Source organism: Anabrus simplex, chromosome 10 (genome assembly GCF_040414725.1).
Source record: "Anabrus simplex isolate iqAnaSimp1 chromosome 10, ASM4041472v1, whole genome shotgun sequence".
NCBI classification, from domain to species: Eukaryota; Metazoa; Arthropoda; class Insecta; order Orthoptera; family Tettigoniidae; genus Anabrus; species Anabrus simplex.
In genome coordinates this window covers 92,574,761-92,602,422 of record NC_090274.1, presented here as the reverse complement: position 1 = coordinate 92,602,422, position 27,662 = coordinate 92,574,761, and the positions used below count along the sequence as shown (strand labels likewise).

Here is a 27,662-nt window from a genome sequence, read left to right as displayed (position 1 = left end):
TGAAGTGCTATTCGAATAACTAACTCTAAAATTTCAAACTTATAATTCTGAGCAAAGGAAAATATCGCTAATTCTGGGTTTCAAACCTGGAGCTCACTTGGACTCAGAACTCAAGAGCTAAAATGCACAACAAGAAGAAATTGGTTAAAAATCCTCAACCCGACCTCAATCGATGACAAGCTTTGCTTTCCCTGAAGACTAAGTGTGAGCTATTAGCACAAAGTATGTTAACTGAATGTGGAGACAGAATGCAATAAATTTATTATAAAATGAGGTCGTGACATATGTGCATCACAGGAAAAGAAACTGACTGTACTGGGATATTTGCTGTGACACCACGTCTCAGCAAAAGAACATCGCCAGTACGGGTAAGTTGACTAGATTTGCTCAGATAGGGAATACATAGTTTATTGTTTCTGCATTGAGCTCTGAGCTGAAGATTGAACCCTGGAGACTTGTAATTGCCTGCTGTAAATTTTACATCACTTGGCACCTAACATCAGAGCTACGAGCAATTAAGAAATCCCCAGGCCGTCTGGGAATCGAACTCGGCACACTTTACCCTGAACTACTAACTATCATAATAACTAAAGGAATGTGCGTTAAGTTCAAAACACAACATTCGAGCTGTAAGAAATTTAAAAATCACCGACCAGACTAGGAACCAAACCTGTGGTTCCATAACTCCGGCAAGAAACAAGCATACTTCTAAATGACGGAACATTTAATTGAAACACTTCAAGTACGACTTCCTTTCGAGGTGAGGACAATAATAATATTATTCGCTTTACGCCTTACTTATTACATTCCACCGTTTGAAAAGTTCGCAATAATAATGATAATTTTGAGAAACCAAGCTGGTAAGAAAGTTAAGGCCAGCACTTTACCGTCTGAGCTCGGCAATTATTTCCTCAGTTGCTAAGTGCTGAAATAGCAATCCCCATTTCAAACAAGTTTCGAAGATGCCAGAATTTAGTCCTGCAAGTTTTCCTTTATGTGCCAGTAAATCAAACGACACAAGGCTGACGAATATGAACAACTTCAAATACCAATGGGCTGAGCCAGAATATAACCTGCCAAGTAGGTGTTAAAAGGCTAGCGCTGAGCTACTAAGCCCGACAATTCAACTATTACAGCAAGAAACGAAAACACACACACGCCATTAATAATAATGTAATTCGGAGCATCCTAACCACCTTCGTACTGAATATTCAACATGTATACCCAATAAGAAAAAAATATCTGGTGCTGGAATTTAGTCCCGCAGGAGTTTGCGTCCTATCAGAATCACCTACCTGGTAATGAAGAACAAAATCCCTGACCCTGCCGGGAATTGCAAAATCTAGAATATTTAAATCAGCATGGATTACACACAAAAAACAATAATAATAATTTGTTGGATCTAACCCACCTCCGCACTGAATACTCTACATGAATACCTAGTGAGAAAAAGAAATCTGGTGGCGGAATTTAGTTCCACAGGAGTTCGCGTCTTATCAGAATTACCCAACAAAGAATAAAATTCCCAACCCAGATGGGAATTACAGTCTAGAATATTCAAATCAGCTTGTAATACACCTAGATGCGCATTATATCTGTCATATAAAATCGTTTACAAGCAAAGTGCAAGTCCTGAACAATAGACGTGTTCCACATTCGGGGGTTAATCTATGGGAGTGTCTAACAACTAGACTCGCGATAATAATGCTGACAAGTTTCGTGTCACTGCATTCTTTGGACCTCGCTCGCTAGATGAGCGAAAGAATCATCAGAACTGTTAGGAGCATGAGGCCACGAGTTTACTTATTATTAGTGTGTGTTTTCGCCACCTTATAGTTGAATTTTCGGGCTGAGTATCTTAGAAGTTTAAGGCGCCAGCCTTCTAACTCCAACATGGTAGGTCTGATTTTGGCTCAGCCCGACTTTCCTCCTTAGTGCTGTAACTGTTCCCTCTCCTCGCTTCACACTTGAGACGAAAGTTATTTGCTGGGGAAACTTGAATATAAATATAAACTATATGTGGCTTGCCCGCAAATTGCCACGCAAATAAAATATCAATTATCTTTCCACGGTTTCCCATTTCCCTGTGTTTTGATTGGGCGCCAACTTTACAATTTTTAACAAAAAAATTACAGCTAAATTTATACTGATTAGCATAGAGACTTATACAAATCACAGGGATAGGACTTTAAATAATTAACCATTAAGTATCCCTTTGAGAAAGATAATTAACACAATATCCAGTCAAATAAATTTATTAAACAAAAAATGTGATGAGTCGGAAAAGTTCCTTTCAGCTTGGAGGGAATTAAGAATTTAACGTTACCCGCTTGAATGATCTAATCTTCATCTGTACTCCGTGGTTACTCGTTCCCCTTTTCTCGTTGTAGACTGGTTCCATGGACATCCTTCCCTCCTTCTGCGATTTGGTTTGGGCTATCTGGCCTAACACTCCCTAATTACATCGTCCTTAAATTAGACATTGGCCCTATGCTTAGGAAAGTTGATCACAGGTGGAGAAAATTCAGTGTTACGAATTTTTCCATATTATCAGAAATCTTGAACGAACTAAGCTGTTCTCCTGATACAGTACAGATTTGTACCAAGTAATGTAGACTTGAACTAACATAGTTCTTCGTCTAGAATAATATAGAATATATCACACGCAGGTTACAACTCCGTCTCACAGCATCACGGCACTTACGTACTGTATATCGATGGTAACTCACTGTACTGCTCCGTTCACTATAATATACACGAGACATCCCCACCCTTGGGAACTGCTCCATATCAAGTCTCTTTCCCATCGAAGCATCGGATTTCTTGATCTCATATCATATCTTTCCCTACCTTCTTTCTTCACGGATAACCAATAGGCGTGTCTACGATCTACACAGGCAGCTCTAGCCTTGTGCGCGGGTTGTTGTATAACCAAGTACTCTTGAGTTAAACCCAGTGATTCGTCCCAAATTCTCAGCTTCAAAAATAACTTTTCCGTCTACACAAACATGACATGGAATGACACAAACTCTGTCTCAACATAGTGACCACATTACAATACATAATATACCGAGCTCGATAGTTGCAGTCGCTTAAGTGCGGCCAGTATCCAATAATCGGGAGATAGTGGCTTCGAACCCCACTGTCGGCAGCCCTGAATATGGTTTTCCGTGGTTCCCATTTTCACACCAGGCCTTAATTAAAGCCACGGCCGATTCCTTCCCATTCCTTGGCGTTTCCTATCCCATCATCGCCATAAGACATATCTGTGTCGGTGCGACGTAAAGCAAATAGCAACATATAATTTTTTTTTGCTAGGGGCTTTACGTCCCTCCGACACAGATAGGTCTTATGGCGACGATGGGATAGGAAAGGCCTTGGAGTTGGAAGGAAGCGGCCGTGGCCTTAATTAAGGTACAGCCCCAGCATTTGCCTGGTGTGAAAATGGGAAACCACGGAAAACCATCTTCAGGGCTGCCGATAGTGGGATTCGAACCTACTATCTCCCGGATGCAAGCTCACAGCCGCGCGCCTCAACGCGCACGGCCAACTCGCCCGGTACAACATATAATAAATTCCTATCCTGATAACTAAAATAATAAATGATGTTCTAATATAACTAAAATGATTCCAATGTCATTCTAATTATAAATGATTGTAGTTTAATTAACAGTACTCAACGAATAATTGCCGATGCCTATAATTTGATATCAAATGATATCACGTAATTGGACTGTACAATTACAATCAACGTGGCTGGAAAAGCCTGGACGGCTGCAGTGTGCATGTATATTGATTGTGCAGCATGAAAGCAGCTTGGACCTTCAAAAATGATATTTATTACTTTTTGCAAACTATGCAAAACGCTGTAGTGTAGTTAGTAAGACGTAAAGCGATTATTGTAATTTTCCCACCGCAAACGGTAGTCGAACACACAAGCTTTTAATGTAAACCCATTTAGTTAGCATGCTTGTTTCATGCCCAAATAAAGGAGCCACCGGTTCGATTCCTAGTCTCGTCGGTGATTTTTAATTTATTTCAGCTCGAATGATGTATGTTTCGAATTTAACGCACATTCCTTTAGTCATTATAATAGTTGTTCACGTTAAAGTGTGCCGAGTTAGATACCCAGGTGGCCTGGGGATTTTTAATTGCTGACAGCTCTACTGTTAGGTGCAAAGTGATGTAAACTTCACAGCAGGTAATTATAAGTCCTTTAGCCATTTAGCCGCTTTGTCCTTTAGCCATTTAACACTTTTTCTCTTTAGTCCTTCGGCCCTTTCGCAGATTGTCAGCTCCATGACCTAAGGTCGCCTTCGAACATTTTGACTAAAATGAATTAAGCGTATGTATTTAGCCTTACACAATTTCCCCAGTAATATTAAAATAATTTGTGTAGCCATTATCTTGTTCCAACTTCAGATCCAAAAGAATCTGGACCATGTCTCAATTGTCTAGTTATGTTAAGCCTGGGATCGAATCTCAAACAGTAGTTGGCAGCTAGCACACCTGGGCGTCAAACATGAGCATGTAAAGCTAACGCCATTGTAAGGTTAAGCGTAGGGTTGAATCCAGGGCCTGTGAGGTTAGGCGTCGAGTCACATCTGTGCTTGTTAGGTTAAGCTTGCACTCTTGGCCAAGACCTATTTTTTAAATCCCCCGCCAAGTAAGGTCATGTGAGGTTAAGCATGCACTCTTAGTGAGCACATTCCGTGAGCTGGATGCCTCTACCAGGGGCATGTGGTGGCGGTGGCTGGCGAACCTGCGAATAGTATCTACTAATACCTTCTTCTTCCTTCAGTGTTACATAAACCACGTTCCATACCTTCCAAGGACAGTGAAGAACATCTCAAAAGTAGTATATACTTACACAGTAGAAATTTGTGAGTGTTGATTTAAAATTAAAAAAGACTTTATTATTGAACAACATCAAGAAGACCTAAGTATTGCAATTCTGGTGACTTTTGAGCACTGATGTTATAAAGTAAACAGAGTCCCCTGTTGTACTTTGTGTCATTTGCCAGACGTGATCCAAGTCCCGTCACATCTAAATATGCCACAAATATTTAAGGGTTGCCAAAAGAAACTGTGCAGCTCTGGATTCCCTGTGTTAACCAATTGGGTGCAGATTATTTTGGGGGCAATATATAAACATGAAAGCTATTAAGATAACATTTTATTAGTACAAACAACACGAAGAGTGTTCAAAATCTTTCATTTTGTCACGCTGTGGACTAATGTGTAACAATTACAGGAGTTAGGTGATGCCTAGATGTCTCCACTGAGCACCTTACTGAGCTTTAATATACTTTTTTTTAGAATTTGTTTTACATCGCACCGACACAGATAGGTATTATGACGACGATGGGTTAGGAAAGGCCTAGAAGTGGGAAGGAAGCGGCTGTGGCCTTAAATAAGGTAGAGAAGCAGCATTTTCCTGCTGTGAAATTGGGAAACCATGAAAAACCATCTTCAGGGCTGCCAACATTGGGGCTCCAACCCACTATCTCCCGGATGCAAGCCCACAGCTGCACGCCTCTTATTGGACGGCCAATTCGACCGGTAGTTTTAATACAATCGATATCTCTGATACTCCAGGTTACATTACTCTCTTCAGTGATATTGCTATTAGTTTCCATTGCATTCAATCTAGTCCCACACAAGCTGTTCCTTGTCAGATGACAGCATGGAAGGGGACGTCCTCGTATGTACCCATTAGCACAGGAATTTCATATAGTATAGATAACTCCCTCAATTCGTAACAGCAAAGCCTGAAAGAACTTGTACATAATTCCCCCTACTGTCCTAACAACAAGCTAATATGCCACTGCTTGAAATGGGCAATTCCTGCAATATACCGCAAGTAGCAATGATACCAACGTCCACACATTATGTATATGGCAAAGAATCTTACAACAGTATCAGCTGTTGTATGGCCAGGTAACAAAGCCAGATGTCACACAACACCTAGCAGTGCATTACAGTACTCCGTGGAAGACATAGGAACTACTTGAAGGTAATGAGAATATTCATATAAAAACTACAACATTTCTAAGGAACTTCAGAATTAATGGTTTAAAATAAGGGATGTGGTAGTAGTGGTGAATGATTTTTTAAGAGTTGGTACAACTACACAACCATCCTCTCAAAGAGTGGGTGTCTCACTTACATGAACGTGACATATCAAAAAGGCTTCTTTAAGACATACCGGAGGCAAAAATGATAACCTCCATAAATCCAGTACCTAATAATAATGGAACTGAAGCAAAGTATTACAGTAAAACCTCGTTAGAGCGTTCGTCATTGACACCTTTTCTCACTTAGCACGTCGTAAATTCGAAGTCACAATGCTCATCGTATTAAATCCGTATAAAAATACGTCACTTACCACGTCACGAATTTTCGCTATTACTGCTTAGTACGATCACATTTTCCTAGTCCTGAAAATGTTATTTGCCATCCCTTGGGGAAGGAACGTGATTTCGAACTCCGGTAAAAGCGCTGGCCGCAGCTGCGTGATAACTGGAAAAGGCCTTGAATTCTTTAAGTTCACAGAATACATTTCACCTTCAGGGAGCCTCAGAAACGCTCAGTTTTTCTTGCCGGTCAGCAGTGAAACTGCTGAATAACACAATGAGCCTGTTTGTGCTTGTATTTCACATTCGAATTCAAAAGTTAGAAATGTATTTCCTCTTTAGTTGCACAATGACGGGTAGCAAATGTTTGTCGCGCGGTAGCCTACATCTGCAACATAATGGTGTGAAGTTGACCACCCACTGGTCCGAAATGAAATGCTTTCTCTAGCATTTGTTTTAGAAAGAGTGTGATGTGCATAATACTACGATATTTTTATTGGCCATATTCAAATATTTTCATATTTGTGCACTTTTCAGTGCACAATTTTTATGTTATAAGCCCCAGCGGAAAAGGTCTCATATTTGTTCTCTCGTGTGTTTTCACCTCTCAATAGTCTCTCCTTGTAGAGTTTCACTGTACCCGGGGATATACGACGAGAAATCCGAATATGTCGGAAAATTGTATGTACTGTTTCGATATCCCCGTTGGATAGTTTTTATACGTTTATTCAGTAGTACGTTTTCTTGTTTAACACATTCATTTTCCTTGTCCCTTGCAGAAACGTCTTAACGATGTTCCAGTGTGTTTAAATCAACAGAATTGGTAAATATGGCAAAGGTCTGGCTTCAAAAAATAAAATTACCAAGTTTTAACGAGACTATATTTCGAGGGCATTTTTGAAAATATGATCACTAATAATTAAGGCCTCATTGGAATAATAAAATGTCAGTATATCACCTCATCCCTGAAAGTTTAGACAAAGACGACCATAAAAACACGTTGCCATGATCGAATCCAATGTCACCATATTGTACAACTTAAGCTGATTGCATCAGAGTATGTGAAGCATATCCTTGAATCCACAAATAAGCATGTTGATTAAGGCTCGCTTTACGCTGTTTAACCCTTCTCCTCTGAGTGGAATCGAACCAGATTTAATATTCCATTGCATGTAACTGAGAAAATATGGACGCTACATGCCCAAAACCTTGTGTATTTGTTCATTTCGTTTAGTAGTTGTGACATGATTTAAAAATATTTTTCAGTTGCTGACTTCTCTACTTGTCTATAAATTAAATATATGATGGACCCATCCATTCATTTCAATGCTTCCCTGGTCACCATAGAAACAACGTTTGACTACTTCCATGACTAGAGAGTACTTCAGTAAGGAAAGTAATATTATGTTCATTGTTTAAGTGTTCAAGTATGGCTGGTCATCAGCGGATATGTGAGAAATCTGTACGAAATATATTGTATGAAATTAGTAAGAGTGAATATGAAGAGGAAGCTGATGATGCATTGGCTGATTCTAATATTATGTTTCCCAAAAAACTCATGATGAAGATCACGTTTCCCTCGAGGGAGAAGAAAATGATCTGATAATAAAATACAACATGTGGTTGACTGTACATCATGATATGTACACATCTCGAAATAGGACAGAATGGAGAAAATAACCCTATTGACAATCACGTGTAAGGTACATTCAACATATACAGTAGAACCACTATGTAATGTTTGTACAGGTACCCAATTATTTTAACCTTAAATGGGGTTTACACTAAATCAAGGTTTCAGTAGGAAGCACGCCGTTTCCAGAGATCTTTGCGTGTTTAACATAAATTATACCATCGTACAATATTTACACAATGAGAGCATTAAAAGAAGGAGATAATTATATATTATACACAATGTATTGAAGTTACAGTATGTGCTTCATTTTGACAAATTTTTGTCAGGGAGTGCAAATCGGTTCAGTTTAACTTTTCCTTATAGCGTTCTACATGATTTTCCATTAAAGAAGAGGAATACACCAAACTCGCAAAAATCACAATAACATTGGTACGAAACAGCAATGGGTTTGTTTAGACATATTCGCGGATGTCTTCCTAGTAGCAGCTTACGCATTAGCACGTATTTTCTAATTCCAATAGTCTGAACACGCATATTCCGTCTCATTCTTAAGAATTGTAATAGCACCAGTCCAGAGGATTGTGGTAAATACTTCCATTCTCTTATTCCAAACAGCATCACCTAACCTAGGTTTACTGCGCACATATTATGAAAACATATTTCAAGCTCCCTGTAGAATAATGATAAAATTTTTACTACAAATTTACATGGAAACAGCCTTTCTGAAATCTATTAAGACGCATAAGTACATAACCTAACCTCTGAAATTAGTAACTTAAGAAGGAGAAGTATCACATTCTTATTTTATTTCAGTATATAGTATTACAATTAAGAAATCATTTAATTATTGCAAGAAAATGTTATACCGATGTATAGACACCAGTCGGAGTTGTGAGAAGACCTCAGACTCCCTCAAGATTGATTCACTCACACGTAACGAGGAATCAATACGGGAGATGATTGATTGCATTCAATATAAATGCTGGAGTAGAGTGTATGAATACAGATAACAGATAAAAACTAACATGCCCGAATTTGCCCGTGATAATGGATGAATCAGTAAAAGGGTTCTCATTGTAACTGATGGATACTGCACAGAATAATACAGAAATTTTTGAAGGTTAAAATAACATTTCCCTTCAGAGGAAAAAAAAGTCCCTTTAAATGGCATTTACCTTCCAAACCTAGAGGAAAACATGAAATAAAGTATGGCTCCTCTCGGATTTCGACAAGGCTTGTGTGTGCGCCACCGAAGTTTACAATGGTCAACCAGTAAACGGACAGAGAGAAGTGAATAGGGGAAGGAATGTGGTATTGAGAATTGTCAAGGATATTGAGGGAACAGGGAGAAACGTCACTAAAGATAATTTCTTCACCGACTTCACCCTGAATAGCGAGCTTCTGAAAAGAAGATAAACACAATTTCAACAATGACTGCATTGATCTTCACCTATCCTACTGGAACATACCTAGAGACCTAACACTTGCTCATCCTCAAACAGACACATTCCCAGGAACTCAAGTTTTCATGCAGCATTTAATAATGGATCAGAAAATTCACAAACCCTAACCTGTTCTCCAAAACACAAAATTGAGATGAATCTGTGATGGAGAGGTTAGTATAATTACTTACAAAAGTTAAAAGCTGATCGTCAAAGATACATATGTAAGTGCTGGCAAATGAGGGGTAATACCATGGATGATACACAGGGGGAAGATATAGGTGATGTACAAGCAGTCAGGAAAATACAAGGATACTAGTGGATGAACAAGATTAGGCCACTTCGGATGAACTTAAACACAAACCACAACAAGTTATAAACAGTACAGCACAAAAATATAGAAAGATATTTCACAACAAATCACTACAAAGTTCAGTGAGAGTGACACTAACAATTACAATTAGATTCATTAAACAGAACAGATGTTTCCTCACACCAACTGTACAATGAGAAATAAGAAACATTTGGGATGATATGATAGGAAAAAAGAACAGGAGAATGAATTCAAAATGAGCATTTTCAATTGCAAAGTCCAGGCATGCCATAAGATCTGACCAGACCGGAAAGTATAAACATAAACAAGTTTAAGATAAGACTATTACGCAGTTGAGGAATGTAAACAAATATTGAAATCCGAATGTTCTTGAGAGAATTGACACACAGAAAGTTCATTTTCACATAAGTTCAAAAAGTGATCCAAATAAAGGAATAGACATACATCTGCTTCGTAATGGATACAAAATAGTATACAAGCACTCCAGAATCAAGCGCAGTTTACAATACCCTATGGTCTAAGAATAAGTTCCATACCAGTGTGAAAATTTACACCAGTATGACACAAAAATGTTGCCCGCTCTCCAACAACCAAAGAATGACTAAAGGTAGTAGAAGACAAAGAGAACTACTTACACAGACCAGTTGAAGAGGTTAGGTACAGGAAAAGTGATGACACATGGTACTAGAAACGCTGAGAAAAACCATGAAGAGTGTAGAGTGTAAAATCTAAAACCAATGATGTCATCCATGTTTAACGACTGTAGTCCTGTAACTGTGATAGTGTGCGCATGTCAAATGCCAGGAAGAAGGCAGCAGTAAATGATGAATGGGGCAGAGTGAACTGACGATGTTAAAAAGTAGTCAGTTGTAGCTATCTACTAACAAGAAGGGAAGATAAACACTATACCTCATCAATCTCTATTCCTATGCAACCTACAAAAAAATTCAACTATTTTGGATAATACAAGAACTACACCAACAGAAAAAGGGTTTGAATCAGAATTCCAGCAACATATGACAGACATGTCAAGCAGATACACTGTAGATTTCCCTATTAAGAAATACTTTAAAACTTGGTAGATCAAAACAAATGGCAATTCAGCATGTCCTGTCCTTGGAAAAAAATTGAAACAAAATGGGAAGTTCTGCCCGGAATATATTGAATTCATGTGAGAATTCGAGTCACTGGTTCACATGAAAGAAAGAAATGTGAAATGCTCGTAGGAAGAAAAATCACTATTAAATTCCACATCAAGATGTCATAATTCTGTCAAGTTAAAAAACAAAAACACTTGTTTTCTGTCAATACTGACAATGGCATAAGTCTGAACTACATCCAACATATAGGGCCATCTATTCAAGAACATCTCTTCTCTATAATCATCTGATTGCAGGCTCAACAAATAGCATTTACAGCAGACATAGGAAAATGTATCTTCAGGTGAATATCAAGATTAACATTTACAATTCATGATGTGTACTCTGGCAAGATAGGCCACATCAGGCAATTAAAACATACGGAGTCACAGTGGTAACCTACACAATAGCATACCTTGAAACAAGATGCACGAATAAATTCAAAGAATGTACAAGCTCCCCTCATGCAGGAAACATCATAAATCAAGACTTCTGTGTAGATGCATGCCTCAAGTGTTCTAAGTTGAATGCAGACACTTCTGAACAATTAACGCAAAATACACAAAGGGTGCATGCAACCCCAACATACCCATTCCTTAACACTAGAACAGATTATCTTGGCCCAAGTCTGGGTCTGAAACTTTGATTGTTTACATACCTACATGGCATCATTCCATATCTTAAAAATCAACACAAACGACCAATGCCTTCATGGTGTTGCATTTTCTATTTTCTTAAGTGTATCATATTAATATGTCTAGATTTTATCAAAATCAAATCGAGAGCTAATTTGTGCCTGTGAGTGTTAATGTCCTTCTAATGGTTTAATTATTATTATTATTATTATTATTATTAAATTTTGGTCAGTGTATTTCATTCTATTTTTCCTTGTTCTTGTTATGTGATCTCTAATTGTGCTGTAATTTTGTGTTTTATCCTGTGTTGGTTTATTTAACATTATGGGATCATTCTTCTCGCTGTTTTGGGGTCTAATTTCAATTATGCCTCATACACACATTATGCTGTTCCCAAAGCCCCTCACTTTAAATGTTATAACAATTTCGGTCACCTGTTAAATACTCTGTAAAGTGAAATCTTAATTCAATCCAACTATCATTCAATGTATTAATAATTGTACCTCACCTCCGCTCATTCAAATAAGCGCCTTAATGAACTCCTCTACGGAACAAAAGTTGAAACTGATACTACATGAATTTGGAACTTTAATCAGAAGATGTCACTACTGAAATATTAAGTTTCCTAAACAGATTGAATTTCTCCTTGTTTTGTTTGGCTATACATCAAGATGTTTGAACATTTTTCCACAGATGTCACTACCACAAACTCTGATCATGCACTCTGGTGCAAGGTGAAAGAACTTATAACTTAAAGAAGTTTCGTATTTTGAAGTTTTCATAACTGAATCTATGTTCATTTATTTTTGGACTGGCAACACTTCTTTTCTTTCCACCACTTTGACTCTAGCCAATCAGGAATTTTTGTAATTAATTTCCAAACAATCCTGCATTTCTTGTTCACTTTGTGCTAACTAATAATAATTGAGAGGGTGTGGCCAGATCAGTCCTGAATTCTCTCGAACCTTCCCCGAGGGTATATAAGTTGCGGCTTTTCGAGTTTCCTTGTCAATTGATCGCCGTCTTTCTAAGTGTGCGTGTTAAGGCAAGAGGCCGGGCGCCTGTTTCTTCAGCCGGCAGAACATCTTCCAGGTAATGGCCCGTTAATCCTATCTTTCTTTCTGTCTCCGCAACTTTATCTGAGGGGAAGGTCCGAATCTTAACTATCTAACATTCTTTTCTAAAATGTAAATTTTCATTTGGCTAATGTAAAACTTTATAAAATCTGAAACTGTAAATCGGGCATTGAGTGTGAGTTACCCTCTCGAGATCCCCTTCATCTTGGATTCAAGTGACTACGATTTCGTAACCTTTCGTTCCTGTAATGTATTACAGTTTTTCCCATGCACACCACCTCAGTAGTTCGGGACTAGCCCCAGTTTCACCAGCCAAGATCCCTGTAGGTTTTAATATTTCATTATCTCAGAGCGCAGTGTATGCCTCCATTCTGGTTGTGTTTGGGCCGTTTATTTGACATGTTCTTTTTCGCAAAGGCCCTGTAGATTGAGTACTAGATACCACAGTGCCTTGTGAGGCCAGAGAGTGTAACATTGCCTTGAGCGTTCTGTAAGCAACTGAGAGCCTGTTCGCTCTTTTCAAAATTTTATAATAGTAAAGAGTGGCTCTGGAAGGGTAGATATTTTATTTAGGGAGCAAGTGATCTTGAATTAGGGGATATCTGCCCTTGACTAAATTGTTCCTTATTTTGACTTGAAGTTTTGTAAACTGGATCTGGTATCTCTGAAATTTTAAAACTAGGGGCTTGAAGCCCAAAATGGTTAAAGTTCTGAATCATGGATTTTTCCAAATCTGGTTTCAAGATTGGCATTGTACCTGATTGTTACTTCACTTAGTGGAAATTTGTTTGTTTTTATATGCTGAAAGTTATATAAGATATATAAGATATATAACCTTTGTTAAAATTTTAATTCAATTCTTGATATTGCATTTAGACCCATTCAAGACCGCACCTTCTTTCACCATCCCTGCATTCCACACATACCCCAGAACAACAATAATTATTATTTATCTTCTGTAACTAGGCCATTCTAGGGCATTGAAATTTGTTTCTCCTGTTCTTAATTTACCTTTGGTTCATGCTCACATGTCTTATTCACATCTGTGTTTTGTTTTATTCCTCCCATTATTTATTTGTTCTGTCGCTAAGTTCTTATCTCTTATTTTGTGGATACTTTCAGTTTAGCAGGTCTTGCCTGTTATTGATTAATGATAACTTTTGCTTGGGTAGCTGTATGCTTCAGTTCGTGTATCATAGTTCTCTTAATGTCAATAAACCTGTTTTTGAGCTATTAGCATTCGAAGTTTTGCTTATAGTTATCCAATTATTTTTTCAACAACTAACTTTAAATAAACTTTACACTTTCTGCATGGAAGTCACCTTATTACACGCTAATTTTCTTCTATCCTATTCTTTAAAAATTGCCGGGTATCTAATCTTTATTGGTAACCTAACATTATTGGCAAGGGCTTATTTAAATAAACGTCAACTGTTTGTTTAGTACTTAACAGAGACATTGGCCCTTTTAACATGTTGCAGGCCAGGATAAAACGCGTTTGTATCAGTTAATATCCCAATCTTGATGAAAAATGGCATTGGCTCTGTTAGAACCAAGCCACAAAATTGTGAACCATTAATATTGTTTTTTCCATTGTAATATTGTAATTGGTATGGGGAGTTTTCTAAACTTTTTATTCATTAAGTAAATATTTAACTCCAATTCTAATTGCATCTCTTCATTTGGTAGTGTTGGTTACTTTGACCTGTCGACTAATTAAGAGCTAATTTAAGATCTTGCCACCGGGCGAGTTGGACGTGCGCGTAGAGGCGCGCGGCTGTGAGCTTGCATCTGGGAGATAGTAGGTTCGAATCCCACTATCGGCAGCCCTGAAGATGGTTTTCCGTGGTTTCCCATTTTCACACCAGGCAAATGCTGGGGCTGTACCTTAATTAAGGCCACGGCCGCTTCCTTCCAACTCCTGGGCCTTTCCTATCCCATCGTCGCCATAAGACCTATCTGTGTCGGTGCGACGTAAAGCCCCTAGCAAAAAAAAAAAAAAGATCTTGCCCTCTTACCTGTCTATTATCCTGGGCCCCTTCCACGTTTTATGTTCATATGCTGCTGCCCCAAGTAGGTAATTTTGTGCTTTGATGTTGTTTTCTGTTGTTTTACTGTATTCATTTTTGTGTCCTTGGCCCATTGCAAAATGGGCATTGAAATACCCCATAACAACATAGTCATACCGAAAGAAGATGACAGAAATGCTATGCAGTGGACGATTGCAGTGATCAAATGGGTATCATGGTAGTGACGGATTCATTCACGTGAGTAACGGTCAACATACAAGGACTATTCACAAACAGTATCTGTTATGAAGTATGAAACAGAAACAGAAGAATAAGAATACTTTTGCTTGCCACAAGAGGGCTACAATGTGTGTAGTATAAGTGATAGCTCACAGTAAGCAAGCATATCCCTTGCAACTTATACCTACAAATAATTGTATTATCTGGAATTCAATAATTAATATAATCAATAAGAATACAAATGTGTTTCATTTGGATGCAACTAGTAAAGTATCCAGTAACAGTAAAAAAGAATGTATCTTATAGCAAATCTGTGTTCAAAAATACTTATGAACCCAAAAGTATTGGTATGAATAATACCAGGTCACAAATGATAACACGGTACTGGTCTTTCGGGTAATCCTAACTGCTACACAATGCATAATGCCAGATCGTGGAACAACTTGAAGGAAAGGTGAAAATTAGGTAAGTAAACAGTCAATCTCATAAAAAAAGTATATTATCCATAGGACTATCAATCGTATGCATTGAAATGAACGGTCAACCACTGATATCTGTTGAGCCATTTTTAAACTATTTTTATTACCTGCAGATGGATTATCAAATCATGTACATTACCTCAAGAGTGTTTTCCTGTGTTGACCCTGGCTCTGTTAACTCTGATTTAACTTCTTTTTTCAGAACTACCATATCTGATAGATGTTCAATACTTTCCTGTAGAAAATAAGACATATTAGGTATGCATAAAACATATATCTACAAATACAGTCACCTACAAATAAACATGATAATTCATTATCTGCCAGTATTACAGTTACTTTCAAAATTTGACTTATGTTCAAGAAAGATTTTTACCATCAGAGGATTGTTAATACCAAAGGATGTACTGAGAATGGGCTTCCTCACTCCTTATGTCAGAGAAAGAATGGGACTGAAAACCAAATATAAAATGTGATACACATTCTAGCAATATCAGAAGATATCCTAGAAGAGACGGAATTGGGGCCATCTCGCACAGAATTTGGAAGGAAGCTGCCATAGGCATAGACACTAAATTGTATGTACTGTACCCGGAAAATATATGGAATTAGGTATAAGGGCATGAGATTCAACAAAGGGGTGAACGGACCTTATGGAGCAGGTACTGAGAGGTATACGCTGATCGAAATAATAGCTGATTTTTTAAGACAAAATTTATTCATTTTGAGTAGGACTTGAATTTTCCTTATTATTTGCTTGATCAAAAAATACTTTGATAAACAGACTCAATATCGTCTTGAAGTTTTAATATCAAATTAATTGTGACGAATACCTGTCTTTCCAAAATGAATTTCATTTCAAACTACAACCTCTTCCTTCAAAGGTTCATAAAATTCTTTCTTGAACTCGTTTGAATTATGGGAAAAGAGAAAATTATTAAATTTAAATTAAGTTTCCTTCACTTGAAAATATAGAAGTTTTCCCTAGAGTCTTTTCTAAATGTTTAATACTTGAAATTGTGAAACTCTCCTCTACAGTCTCTTTAAACTTTTAACACTTCAGATAGTATCGCAAAATGATTCGTCTTACAAAGTTCAATCTTATAATTTCTTTACGAATAGAAGTTTAAATATTCTGATAGTACTGTTGGAATATTGATTCCCAGTAAGAGTGAATAAACTGTTTGTTGAACTGCTATCTAGAACCACTGATTCTAATATTCCACCAATGAAAAGATAGTCTTGTGGAATTCAAAGAATCCAAAAACACTCATCACCAGTAATCTGGAATTCAGGAATGGATTGTGAAGATATGCAGTTCAGTGAATAGCATGTTTGACAGCCGGTGTCGTGATGTCATCACCCATGGTACAACGCTAAACTCCCTCATTGAGACACGACCCCTGTCCGTCGCTGAAACCATGTCTCCAATCCCGTGTTGATACCACGTCTTCAATGCCACGTTGACAGGTAGACATGAATATAATAGGCACTTGTCAGGTTTTAACGCGTTTTTGGCTGGATATAAAAACACGAAACTGTTCAACTGACTAGTAATAATTACCGAGTGTCCTATCTGACCTGTTTCAGATTTATGAATCAGACTACGAACACAGTATCGTCTTAAGTGCACACTAGCAGTAAATTGTTGATAACTATTGTTCTGGAAATCGTCGTGTAAAATAGCAGTCAGAGGATATGTACAAGTGTTTTCACACGCAGATCACAGTCTATTCAAATGACAGAATCTTATTATCTCGAGAATACTTACAGGTATTGTCACACTGAGATCACAGTCCATTCAAAATGACGAAATGTTATCTCTCGCGAATGTTTACAAGTCCTGATTGCGGTAGAGTAGAAAGCGGTACAATATTATGCACTCGCGACGAAGGATTAAATACGTTGATAGTTCAAAATTGTCATTAGACGTGTGTTTTAAAGCACAATTATTATGAGATAGTCTGCTTTAGTAAACAAGATATTATTTTTACAAGAAAATGTCCTTAACATGCACACATTTATCAGTTGTAAATGTTTTAAGTTATTCTGTCCAGAAGAAAATTATAAGTTTTAAATAGTCAAGTTCACTCGAGTTAAAGTCCAAAATGTAAAGTAAGTTACTATCACCAACACTGTTACACCCTTTAAAAACGGTAATAATTGAAACATTTCTAAGTGCGATATTTTTCACTCGACTACAAGTCCGAAGACAGTTCAAGCGGAGTACCCCTACGCGATTACTAAGTTCGACTTTCGACGTGTATATCTGCGTCAACAGCATGCTTACGTGATTGCTGTGAGTCGAGAACTGTCTGACCAGGACAAATGCCTGCTCTTTTATATCGTGCAGCTGTGTTAGCTTTCCTCCCCTTCTGATAAAATTGCATTTCTTTACTGCGGAATGACTTTTAACTCCGTGGGCCCATTTTTATAAAATTTAAATATGTTGCCATTTAAATCATGGGCTACAAGATGGTTTAAGTCATTATTTGATATTGCCATGGGATAAGAGTTAGTAAAAATACTTCTCGTATGTTCTAAAGGTATCATGCGTTGTTCACGTGATCATGACGTCAGTTCTGACGTAGACAGCTTGCTGTTTGCCTGCCTGAGCGTGCCGTTGCATTTCCTCACACGTCGGGCCATATCGTTGCAGCACACTGACATTACAAAATAATGTTCCAGGCCGTTAATGGCTCCTGGTACAGTGCTGTTTTCGTATGTCCAATCATATCAATCAAATCTTGGAGAATGTTTGAACCAATTTCATGTGTTACAACTGTTCTAAAGATTTCTTTGTTCACAGCACAGACTTTGGTTTAGAGGCAGATTAAAACATTTTGAAATATCTGAATCACATTCTCTACTGTGGTTTTGTTGAGATCACAGGGGCTGCATGCTGCATTGATACAATTCTGTTTCAAACAGCATATTTCAATGCTTGCAAGTGTGAAAATAAAAAACGAACATGGAAGAAGAAGGCTTATCACAATCATATAGCAGGGAAAGTTGTGACGTAGCCCAAACTCAAAGCAACTACAAATGAAACATTTTATTACTACAACTAAGTTATGCAGTGTTCTGTAAAGAACTGTGGGGAAGAGAACACCATCAGCAGTGTTGTAGTGTACATCAGCAGTTTCAGAAGATCTTTCATGAACCTTCACGAGACCTTTTAATTTCTCACATGGATTCTTACAACCTCATCTGTACGAAAGTATGTGGGGGAGGGAGTGTGATCAAAAGCTTACATTCTAATATAAGTTAATTTTTAATAAAAGTGTAATCAAGTATAAAATTCTAGAATATACCGACATAACCTATTCAATATAGAAGAAAAACAACAGTACCTGATGTAAGCAAAGGATGAAAAAGATGCAGAAGGTGGAGAGGAAAATAACTACGAAGAGGAAAGAAAAGTTAATTTCTAATGTGCATGAAATCCTCAAAGTGTCGGAGCCCACTGAGAAGGCGCACATTAAAGAAAATTTTCCCCGAAATCATATATTCTAGAGTTCTTAGACATGGTTCTCTATGTAACATAGACACAGACATGTATTTGAGAAATAAAACGGGCTAATCACTATTCTGCCTTTCTAAATGAATTCAATGTCTGAGCAAAATAATTATTTTGAGAGCAAATTCAGATTTTAACTCTCATATGCCATAAGCAAATCTGCTTTTTCCTTAACACAAATATCTTCCAGCAGTTTGTGGATGTGAGGTAACCCAGAGTAATCATACCTGTGTTGACATTCTGTTTAGCAGACTGGTGTATCCAGTCTCAAAAACACTGACAAAAGATATGTGATTCAACTACACTAATGAAGACAGGAGTAATAATTTTTAACATGTGGTGCTAATGCTGGTGCAGTAGTGTTGGAGGATATTACTGTTTTAAAAAAGTACAATGGGTCAACCATCCTCTAGTTTAATCAGAGGGGAAAAATAGAAGAGGCATGACCCCTAAACTAAAGTAAATTTGATACAGACAGAAAAAAAATACAGACTAATCCAACCCAAACATTAACACACTCACCAACAGTTTCCGATAATAGCACACATTTCTTTAACATCATTTTGAGATCTGTACAACTTAGAAGCAGTATCATTATAAGAAATATCAAACCTAGAGTTCTTGTTTGGGAGTGCGCTCATATGCCAGGTTCAGGCCTGACACAGAACATAACAAGAAATATCAAAGGTAAAGATCTTGAACAGCAAAACGCTGACATCATTGATATGTTCACACACCTTTACCTTCTGTAGTGCCTGTAATCAGAACTCAACAAACACACATTTATTCTGACAATAGCGTGCATTAACTGCAGAAATTTAACTTTAATTATTACTGCCAAGTCACAGTTATTCACTGAACATCTCTCTTCCAACTTTCAAGGTTTTCAAAGACTCTGAGGTGCCAGAATGATGCGCCGGAATTCACTCTCATGCTAGTACAACTAAAGGCATGTGCTACGTCACATACCTCTAGACTGAACCCAAATCACACTCGCCAACACGAAATTAGCATGTCATCAGTTTACCTTCTGAGCTATCAGATTAAGAGCCACTGAACTGAAATTCACACTCAGAGGATAGTAATGGACTGGGATTGGATTAGCAACAGACAAAGCAAGGAAAGATGATGAAAATATCTTGCTTCTTCTCAAAAATATTCCACTGCATCTCTGCCTCCATCAGGGTGTTTGCTTTAGACGAGCTATACTCACAGCAAACTGCCAAGGCAGAATTCACCACATGCTCACCCAACATTAGCGACATTGTACAGAAGGTTGAAAGATGCAAATCTTACTTGGAATTTCTTTTGGAGGAAAATTATGTTCACCATGAGAGCCAGGGACCTACTGGCCATAACCTCATTCAATCTAGCACCCACCATTTTCCACCATTTCAGAAACTACTAGCACTGCAATTGGCTGACATATGATAGGAAATGATTTCAATCCCACAAAGATTTCATTACTAAACCATGCAGAATAAATTCATAACCACACACCCTCCAGAAATCAATTTCAATAACCAACAGAGGTAAACAATTAAACAACTCACAGTCAGTCAATGGGTACTTAACACATGAAATGCCCTGAAAACTCAATCTTGAGACAATGCCTATCACAAATTCGTCACTAGCTGGCCTTAACCAAGGTTCCTTCACTATCAAGCCCACAATAATAATTCAGCTTTTTGCCACTATCAAACACTAGTAAATGCTAGAGGCCAATTGTCCACTCAACGGCCCTAATCTGGGGGCTTATGCCACAACTACTGTTGTTCGTAGTTCCTAAAAGTTGGCAGCTCTTTGTAGCACGCTATAACATATTGCTAAGCAAAGAAACAAAACAGAGGAATACCATGCCTAGACACCCATGCAGTAAATGAAGACTGCTGGCATTAACGTTGTGTAAGCACACAGTAAATTTTGCCCCAGCCAAACTTATTCAGCTACTAAGGGTTAAATTATGATCTCTATACAGTTATCTGGAATGGGACTTACAAGTGATGCATTTCTTGTTCCTTCAAGCCAGGCTGGTTCCTCTTTGATGTTTACTTCCAGGTCCATTTCACACTGCACCTGAAGTAGTTAGAAGGTACTGGGGTTGTTAATTACTTTCAATGACCTTACGCTGAAACACAGGCCAGAAAAACATATTACCTTATTGCTGTCATTACTACTTACATTATTTGTCAACTGACTAAGCAACAAACATGTAATTCTATATGACTGTCAATAATATGATCATACCAAAAAGGCTCAAAATTTTAAATGATTGCTGACACCGTGATCGTACCTATAGGATTTCAAGTTTTCTATTACGGATGTTATGATCATAGCTAAAGACTTCCAGTTTTACATGACCTCTAACACAATGATCACATCCATTGGATATCTAATTTAACATATCTGTCGATATTGAGATCATAGTCCCCTAGTTTTACATTAAAGCTTTTCTTATTAATAGCTATATAACATACTGTCTCATACTGAACTGAAACCACAGCAAGATGACTTTTCTTTCTAAAAATCTGACATACATTGATTGTGATTGAAATTCACGAAATTTCTTGAAAATTCAGTGACTAATTCATTTGCATATCACTCTGATCTCCTGGGTCCATACCTTGGAATCTTCCTACCATTTTTATCCTCTGCATTGCGCTCCAGTGCCTTTAGATTTGTTCTATCAAAATTTTCCTTCTTAGGATCAAATTCTCTCAAACCATTCCCATCTCATCAAGCTGATTCAAAAACTCTTTATTTGAGACGTGTTCTATTCATCTGATCTTCAACAACTTCCGATAACACGGCATTTCATAGGCTTTCACTCTGTTTTTCTAGGCACCAGTTATTATCCATGTTTCACCTTCACATCAGTGCAAACATCATTATTAAGGTTCTCAGTCTGTTGAATCTACAGAACATGATGGAGAAAAGATGCGAGTTTAGGCAGGATTTAGTGATGAAATTTACAGATATTGAGGAGACATCCGGCTGTGTACCACAGCAAGTTGTCTTCGATGCTCTATTAAAAAAAGAAGGCAGGGAGAGGAGAACTAATTAGAAAATCCAAAAATGAAAAATGAGAAAGTAATATGAAGACTACTATAGGACAAACAAAACAGTTCAAAGTAGAAACAGGACTTCAACAAGGATGTGTATTATCCCCTGTACACTTCATTACAATCATGGATGATATCCACAAGTGGGAACCAAGGAGGCAAAGGCCTCACTCTTTACAGATGACATTGTAATATGGGGAGAAGATGAAATGGAAGTACAAAAACAGGAGATAGACGAATATGGTATTAAAATAAGTGGGGAGAAGTTCACGGTAATAGTGGTAACGAGAGGTAATAGAGAGGAAACTGGGAATATTGAAGTAAATGGAAGACCATTAGATGTTGTGGAAAGTTTCAAGTATTTGTGGAGAAAAATAGCAAAAGATGGAGGGATAAATTACGAAATTGGAAATAGAACTGAACAAGCCAATGTGTTTTACCAATGTGTGAGATGTATGGTCAGGAACTGAGGCATCCCACAGGAATGCAAGAAAATTTTGCACCCTACATATTACACACCAATTTTGATATATACTGCAGGCACATGGACAAGAAAAAATCATGATGAAGGCAGAATCCAACAGGCCAAGATGAAATTCCTTGGATGCATAATAGGGAAGACATGAAGGGATAAAATCAGAAACATAGAAATCAGCGAGAGAATTGGAATCCCTAAACTGCAAGACAAGATAGAGACTAGTAAGCTGAAATGGTATGGACACATATGAGAATAGAAGAGGCTAGTGTTCCAAGGTGAGTATATACACAGAAAATAATAGGAGAAAGGCACCAGGGAATGCCCAGAAGGAGGTGGATGGACATGGTGAAGGAGAGATACACACTGAGGATTTCCTTCATTCACAATTCTACCCAGGAGACTGGAAATGGAAAATGAAGAAAAGGAATCTGTTGAACTGAAGACAGAAATTTATACAAAAGTGCTATTAGCTCATTTCATTGAACAATGCCAGCAACTTTTACTTAAGTGGTCTTTCATTATTTGTCTGTGCATATCATGTCTTACGACACAACTGAGGGGAGCTTAAAAGAGCACCCCTTGAAAGGAGTTCCGTGCTAAACAATTGTTTTTAATATTTAGGAGGTTTTTGTTCCTCAGGTGGTACAAAACTTGTCTGAATTGAATACCTCGAGTGATATCTCCCAAAATTAATTTCACCCAATAGCAATGTTTGTTAGTCAATGAGATTTTACTGTAAAAGTAAACACACTGCCCTAACAATGAATACTACAATGTTTCACACATGTAATACGACCTTCATTCCTGTGGCCAACTGCGTAAATTTTTACTCATTACCAGGAAACAGACTTCACATCTATTGAGGATACTATGATCAATTGTACTTTGTATATTGCAACGTAGGGGCCACAACTAAAGTGTGCCACGTTTACTTGTTCTGGCCATAACTGGTTGTTCTATTAATATATTACTGGTTTTACTTGCAATTATCTGCCTTGTACAGTTTCCGGAGCCTGAACTTAGTGCTGAAGTTTTTTCTCTCATTCTTGGAAGTGGTTTAATGTTGCACTAACATAGTGAAGGGAAAGGGCTAAGGTTAGGAAGACAGGAGAGTTGATTAAGGTTAATTAATGAGAAAATGAGGAAACCACGGAAACAATTTCTGGGCTGCCCATCGCGGAATTCGAACCCATGCAATCTCACCGCCACTCACCCCTGAAGAAGATATTTTACACACCAATAATTATCAGGAAATATGTTTAGAAGGAGAGGCCTCCTACTGATAAATAAAACACGAGGACTAATTACTGGATATAGCTGTGTTGTGAGGTGATGATGTGATACAGAAGAATCTCCATAACAACACTTATATACCAAGAATTCTACATATTCAGATAATATTCCAGATAACATAAACGGAACAACTCTCAAGATTGCGAACCCTACTACCATCTTTCGCAGCCGACAGTGTAAAGAAAAACTCAACATTCACAGCTTCACTTTTAAATCGCACACAGAGGTAAATAACACATTAACACAATAATTAAAATTATACACTACATCTTGTAATTTCTTTCTGAAACTTCGATCCGCATTTCTTCACCTGCGTAGCTCTTCAGAAAAATTCCTCATTCCTCTAAATTTAATTGCACGGTACATTGTTACAACACATGACTTGCCGACACTTGTAAGGCAAAGGCCAGGAGTTTTCAAGAAGAAAGCTAGTTATAGAAGTATACACTTTTAATGCTTAAGTAAGCGTAAAATTAAAGTAAAATTAAAAGTATTAAATATAAAAATATGTACGCTAGAATGCTGAAACAGAAAGATTAGTATTAACTTATTACGGTTCTCAACTGAGTAAAAGTAAATTATTGAAACTTCAACATTACCACCAATATGTTAGATGCTGTGAACACAGTGTAAAATGATAGAAATCACGATGGAACAAGGCCAGAATTCGCCGGCACAGCTATGACGACATACTTACGGGACCTCCTGGGTAGGAGGGGTTTCGGGTGGGGAGAACTTAAAAGATACTGAAGAACTTTCACCTTCTATTTCCTCTCCCTTGACTTTCTTTCAGCCTCCGCCTGTATTTCACCGGCATCCATTTAACCTATTTTATAGGTAGTTATTTCACTTATATATTCGCATACTAATCTAATTTTACTTACCCGTTATAAATTCCTGGCGACAGGCTGTCTTGAACCAGCGATATTCAACTCCGTAGTCCATCAGCTTATCCACTCAGCTAACATGTTGCTTGATAATTTGAAGTGTAAATACCAGTAATAGAGATGGCATTGCAATGTAATTAATATTTACCCCAAAAGATGACTCTATCGTCTCTCTCTGAACTGTCGCCAACCTAACTTTTACGAGGAACAAAAATACATCAAACTCAAATCACGAGTTTCATTACCAGCAGTGTGATTATTGTTTGAAGAGGGAGTACAAGTAGACCAAAACAAACCAGTCGTGTGTCCAGCTATGTTATAGTCTTGATTGCTATCTTAAGAGGAAGTAGGCCTACAACTAGACGAAAACAATCGAGTTGTGTGTCCAGCTCTGTCATAGTTGTGATTATAGTTTTAAGAGGAAGTATAACTAGAGATAAACAGTCGAGTCGTGTGTTCAGTTCTGTGATAGTCGTGATGATTGTTTTAAGACGAAGTACAACTAGCCAAAACAGTTATAACTCCCGTTCAGTGCTGCATCCATACTAGTAATTATTATTTTAAGAGGGAGTACATCTACGCAAACACAAGAAGTCCATCTTCTGTCTATTCCTTTGCCAACTTTTGGTGAGTACTCATAAATTCATATCCTGTCTCAGTGGTTGCAATATACTCGTGTGTATAGTGTTGCTTTCCTATTCCTGATGTCATCACCAAAAGTGTACTTCCAACAACAGTCGCTCAATTAGCAATGCTGTCGCACCTAACCTAACGTGTCACTACCAGTGGTTTTCGGTGGATCACAACCTAACCTGTCACTATCAGTGGTTTTCGGTGGATCACAACCTAACCTGACACTACCAGTGGTTTTCGGTGGATCACCCCGCTAAATTATTAGTGCTGTCGCACCTAACCAAACCTAACCTAACGTGTCACTATCAGTGGTTTTCGGTGGACCACCCCGCTAAATCAGTAATGCTGTCGCACCTAACCAAACCTAACCTAACCTGTCACTAGCTTTGGTTTTCGGTGGATCACAACCTAACCTGTTACTATCAGTGGTTTTCGGTGGATCACCCTGCTAAATTATTAATGCTGTCGTATCTAACCAAACCTAACCTAACGTGTCACTACCAGTGCATTTCGGTGGATCACAACCTAACCTGTCACTATCAGTGGTTTTCGGTGGATCACCCCGCTAAATTATTAATGCTGTCGTACCTAACCAAACATAACCTAACGTGTCACTACCAGTGCTTTTCGGTGGATCACAACCTAACCTGTCACTAGCTTTGGTTTTCGGTGGATCACAACCTAACCTGTCACTATCAGTGGTTTTCGGTGGATCACCGCGCTAAATTAGTAATGCTGTCGCACCTAACCAAACCTAACCTAACGTGTCACTACCAGTGCTTTTCGGTGGATCACGACCTAACCTGCCATTATCAGTGGTTTTCGGTGGATCACAACCTAACCTGTCACAATCAGTGGATTTCGGTGGATCACCCGGCTAAATTAGTAATGCTGTCGCACCTAACCAAACCTAACCTAACGTGTCACTACCAGTGGTTTTTGGTGGATCACAACCTAACCTGTCACTATCAGTGGTTTTCGGTGGATCAAAACCTAACATGTCACTATCAGTGGATTTCGGTGGATCACCGCGCTAAATTAGTAATGCTGTCGCACCTAACCAAACCTAACCTAACGTGTCACTACCAGTGGTTTTTGGTGGATCACAACCTAACCTGTCACTATCAGTGGTTTTCGGTGGATCACAACCTAACCTGTCACTATCAGTGGATTTCGGTGGATCACCGCGCTAAATTAGTAATGCTGTCGCACCTAACCAAACCTAGCCTAACGTGTCACTACCAGTGGTTTTCGGTGGATCACAACCTAACCTGTCACTGTCAGTGTTTTTCGGTGCATCACCGCGCTAAATTAGTAATGCTGTCGGCAGCCCTGAAGATGGTTTTCCGTGGTTTCCCATTTTCACACCAGGCAAATGCTGGGGCTGTACCTTAATTAAGGCCACGGCCACTTCCCATTCCCACCTATCTGTGACAGTGCGACGTAAAGCAACTAGCAAATAAAAGTGGTTTTCGGTGAATCACAATTGCTTTCGTAAAGGATGCTAGAGGCTGTTGGCCGCTTCGCGGCCCTAACATGGGGGCTTATGCCCACCGACCCCCTTTTGCTTGTCTCTAGACCAATGGTTTTGCCACTAGCCGGACTCAACCAAACCAGATCAGTGCTTTTCCTACTTGCCGGACGTACTTAATATTCGTAAAGTTTTCGCGAAATCAAGTCAGCCCCATCATATCGCGCCGTTAATATCTATTTGACTATCCAACTAGTCAATTTTTAACCCAATCTAGTGGCTGTGAATTGTGTTACGCAGTCTCAAACAGCTACATATACCAGACCATTAATTCGTACATTTAGCGGCTGCTACACGTTCCTTCGAATTATCCGCCATGTTTGCAAACATCAACTCGCTAAACACGTCATACATGACGTCATATAGACGCACCAGCAGCAGCCGCGGAGCCCGTGCTCGCCCGTGCCGGCGGATTCTGGAGTTATACCATCACGATTCCCCAATAAAGAAAATCTGTAACACAATTAACGGAATAAGCTGGTGAACTGGCTAATACGCGTCTTATATAACAACATACCTCACACTTCGAAACAAAACCGAACATTTTAATGTAGTTTAATCACTTAAAACAAAGCAGGAGGAACAAATTTAATTTCTATCATTCAGTACAATAGGCTGAATTTACAAAAGGATGTATTACCGCTAGAAACTCCCAAGTATACAACACTTCTTCTTCTTCTCTTTAATATCTGGTTGGGCTCAGTATTTAACTGACACCCAGTTCCAATAATTTTGAATGAAATACTTCACAACACACGTAACCACTTATTTATGGTGAATAATAAACACCTTATCTCTCAGTTTTTAAAGCTCGTAAAACTGTATCCTTCTTTGTTATTACTATGTAGGGATCGCACCTTAGTATGTGGAATTATAGGACACTTACTGAAAAGAGCACTGGGTATAATCCAA

The 27,662-nt window shown here is 38.2% G+C and overlaps 1 protein-coding gene across 1 annotated transcript in view; it reads right to left on the bottom strand.

Moving 5' to 3' along the window:
* The window catches only part of LOC137502345 (uncharacterized), a 44,951-nt gene extending 23,986 nt beyond the window's left edge, over positions 1-20,965 (bottom strand). The window contains exons 1-2 of the mRNA XM_068229351.1: positions 20,865-20,965; positions 15,486-15,581 (exon numbers count right to left, since the gene is read on the bottom strand). Coding sequence (XP_068085452.1) covers positions 15,486-15,581; positions 20,865-20,930 — 162 coding nt within the window. The 5' untranslated portion in view covers positions 20,931-20,965. The remainder of the gene's footprint in view (positions 1-15,485; positions 15,582-20,864) is intronic.
* Positions 20,966-27,662: the final 6,697 nt, after the last annotated feature.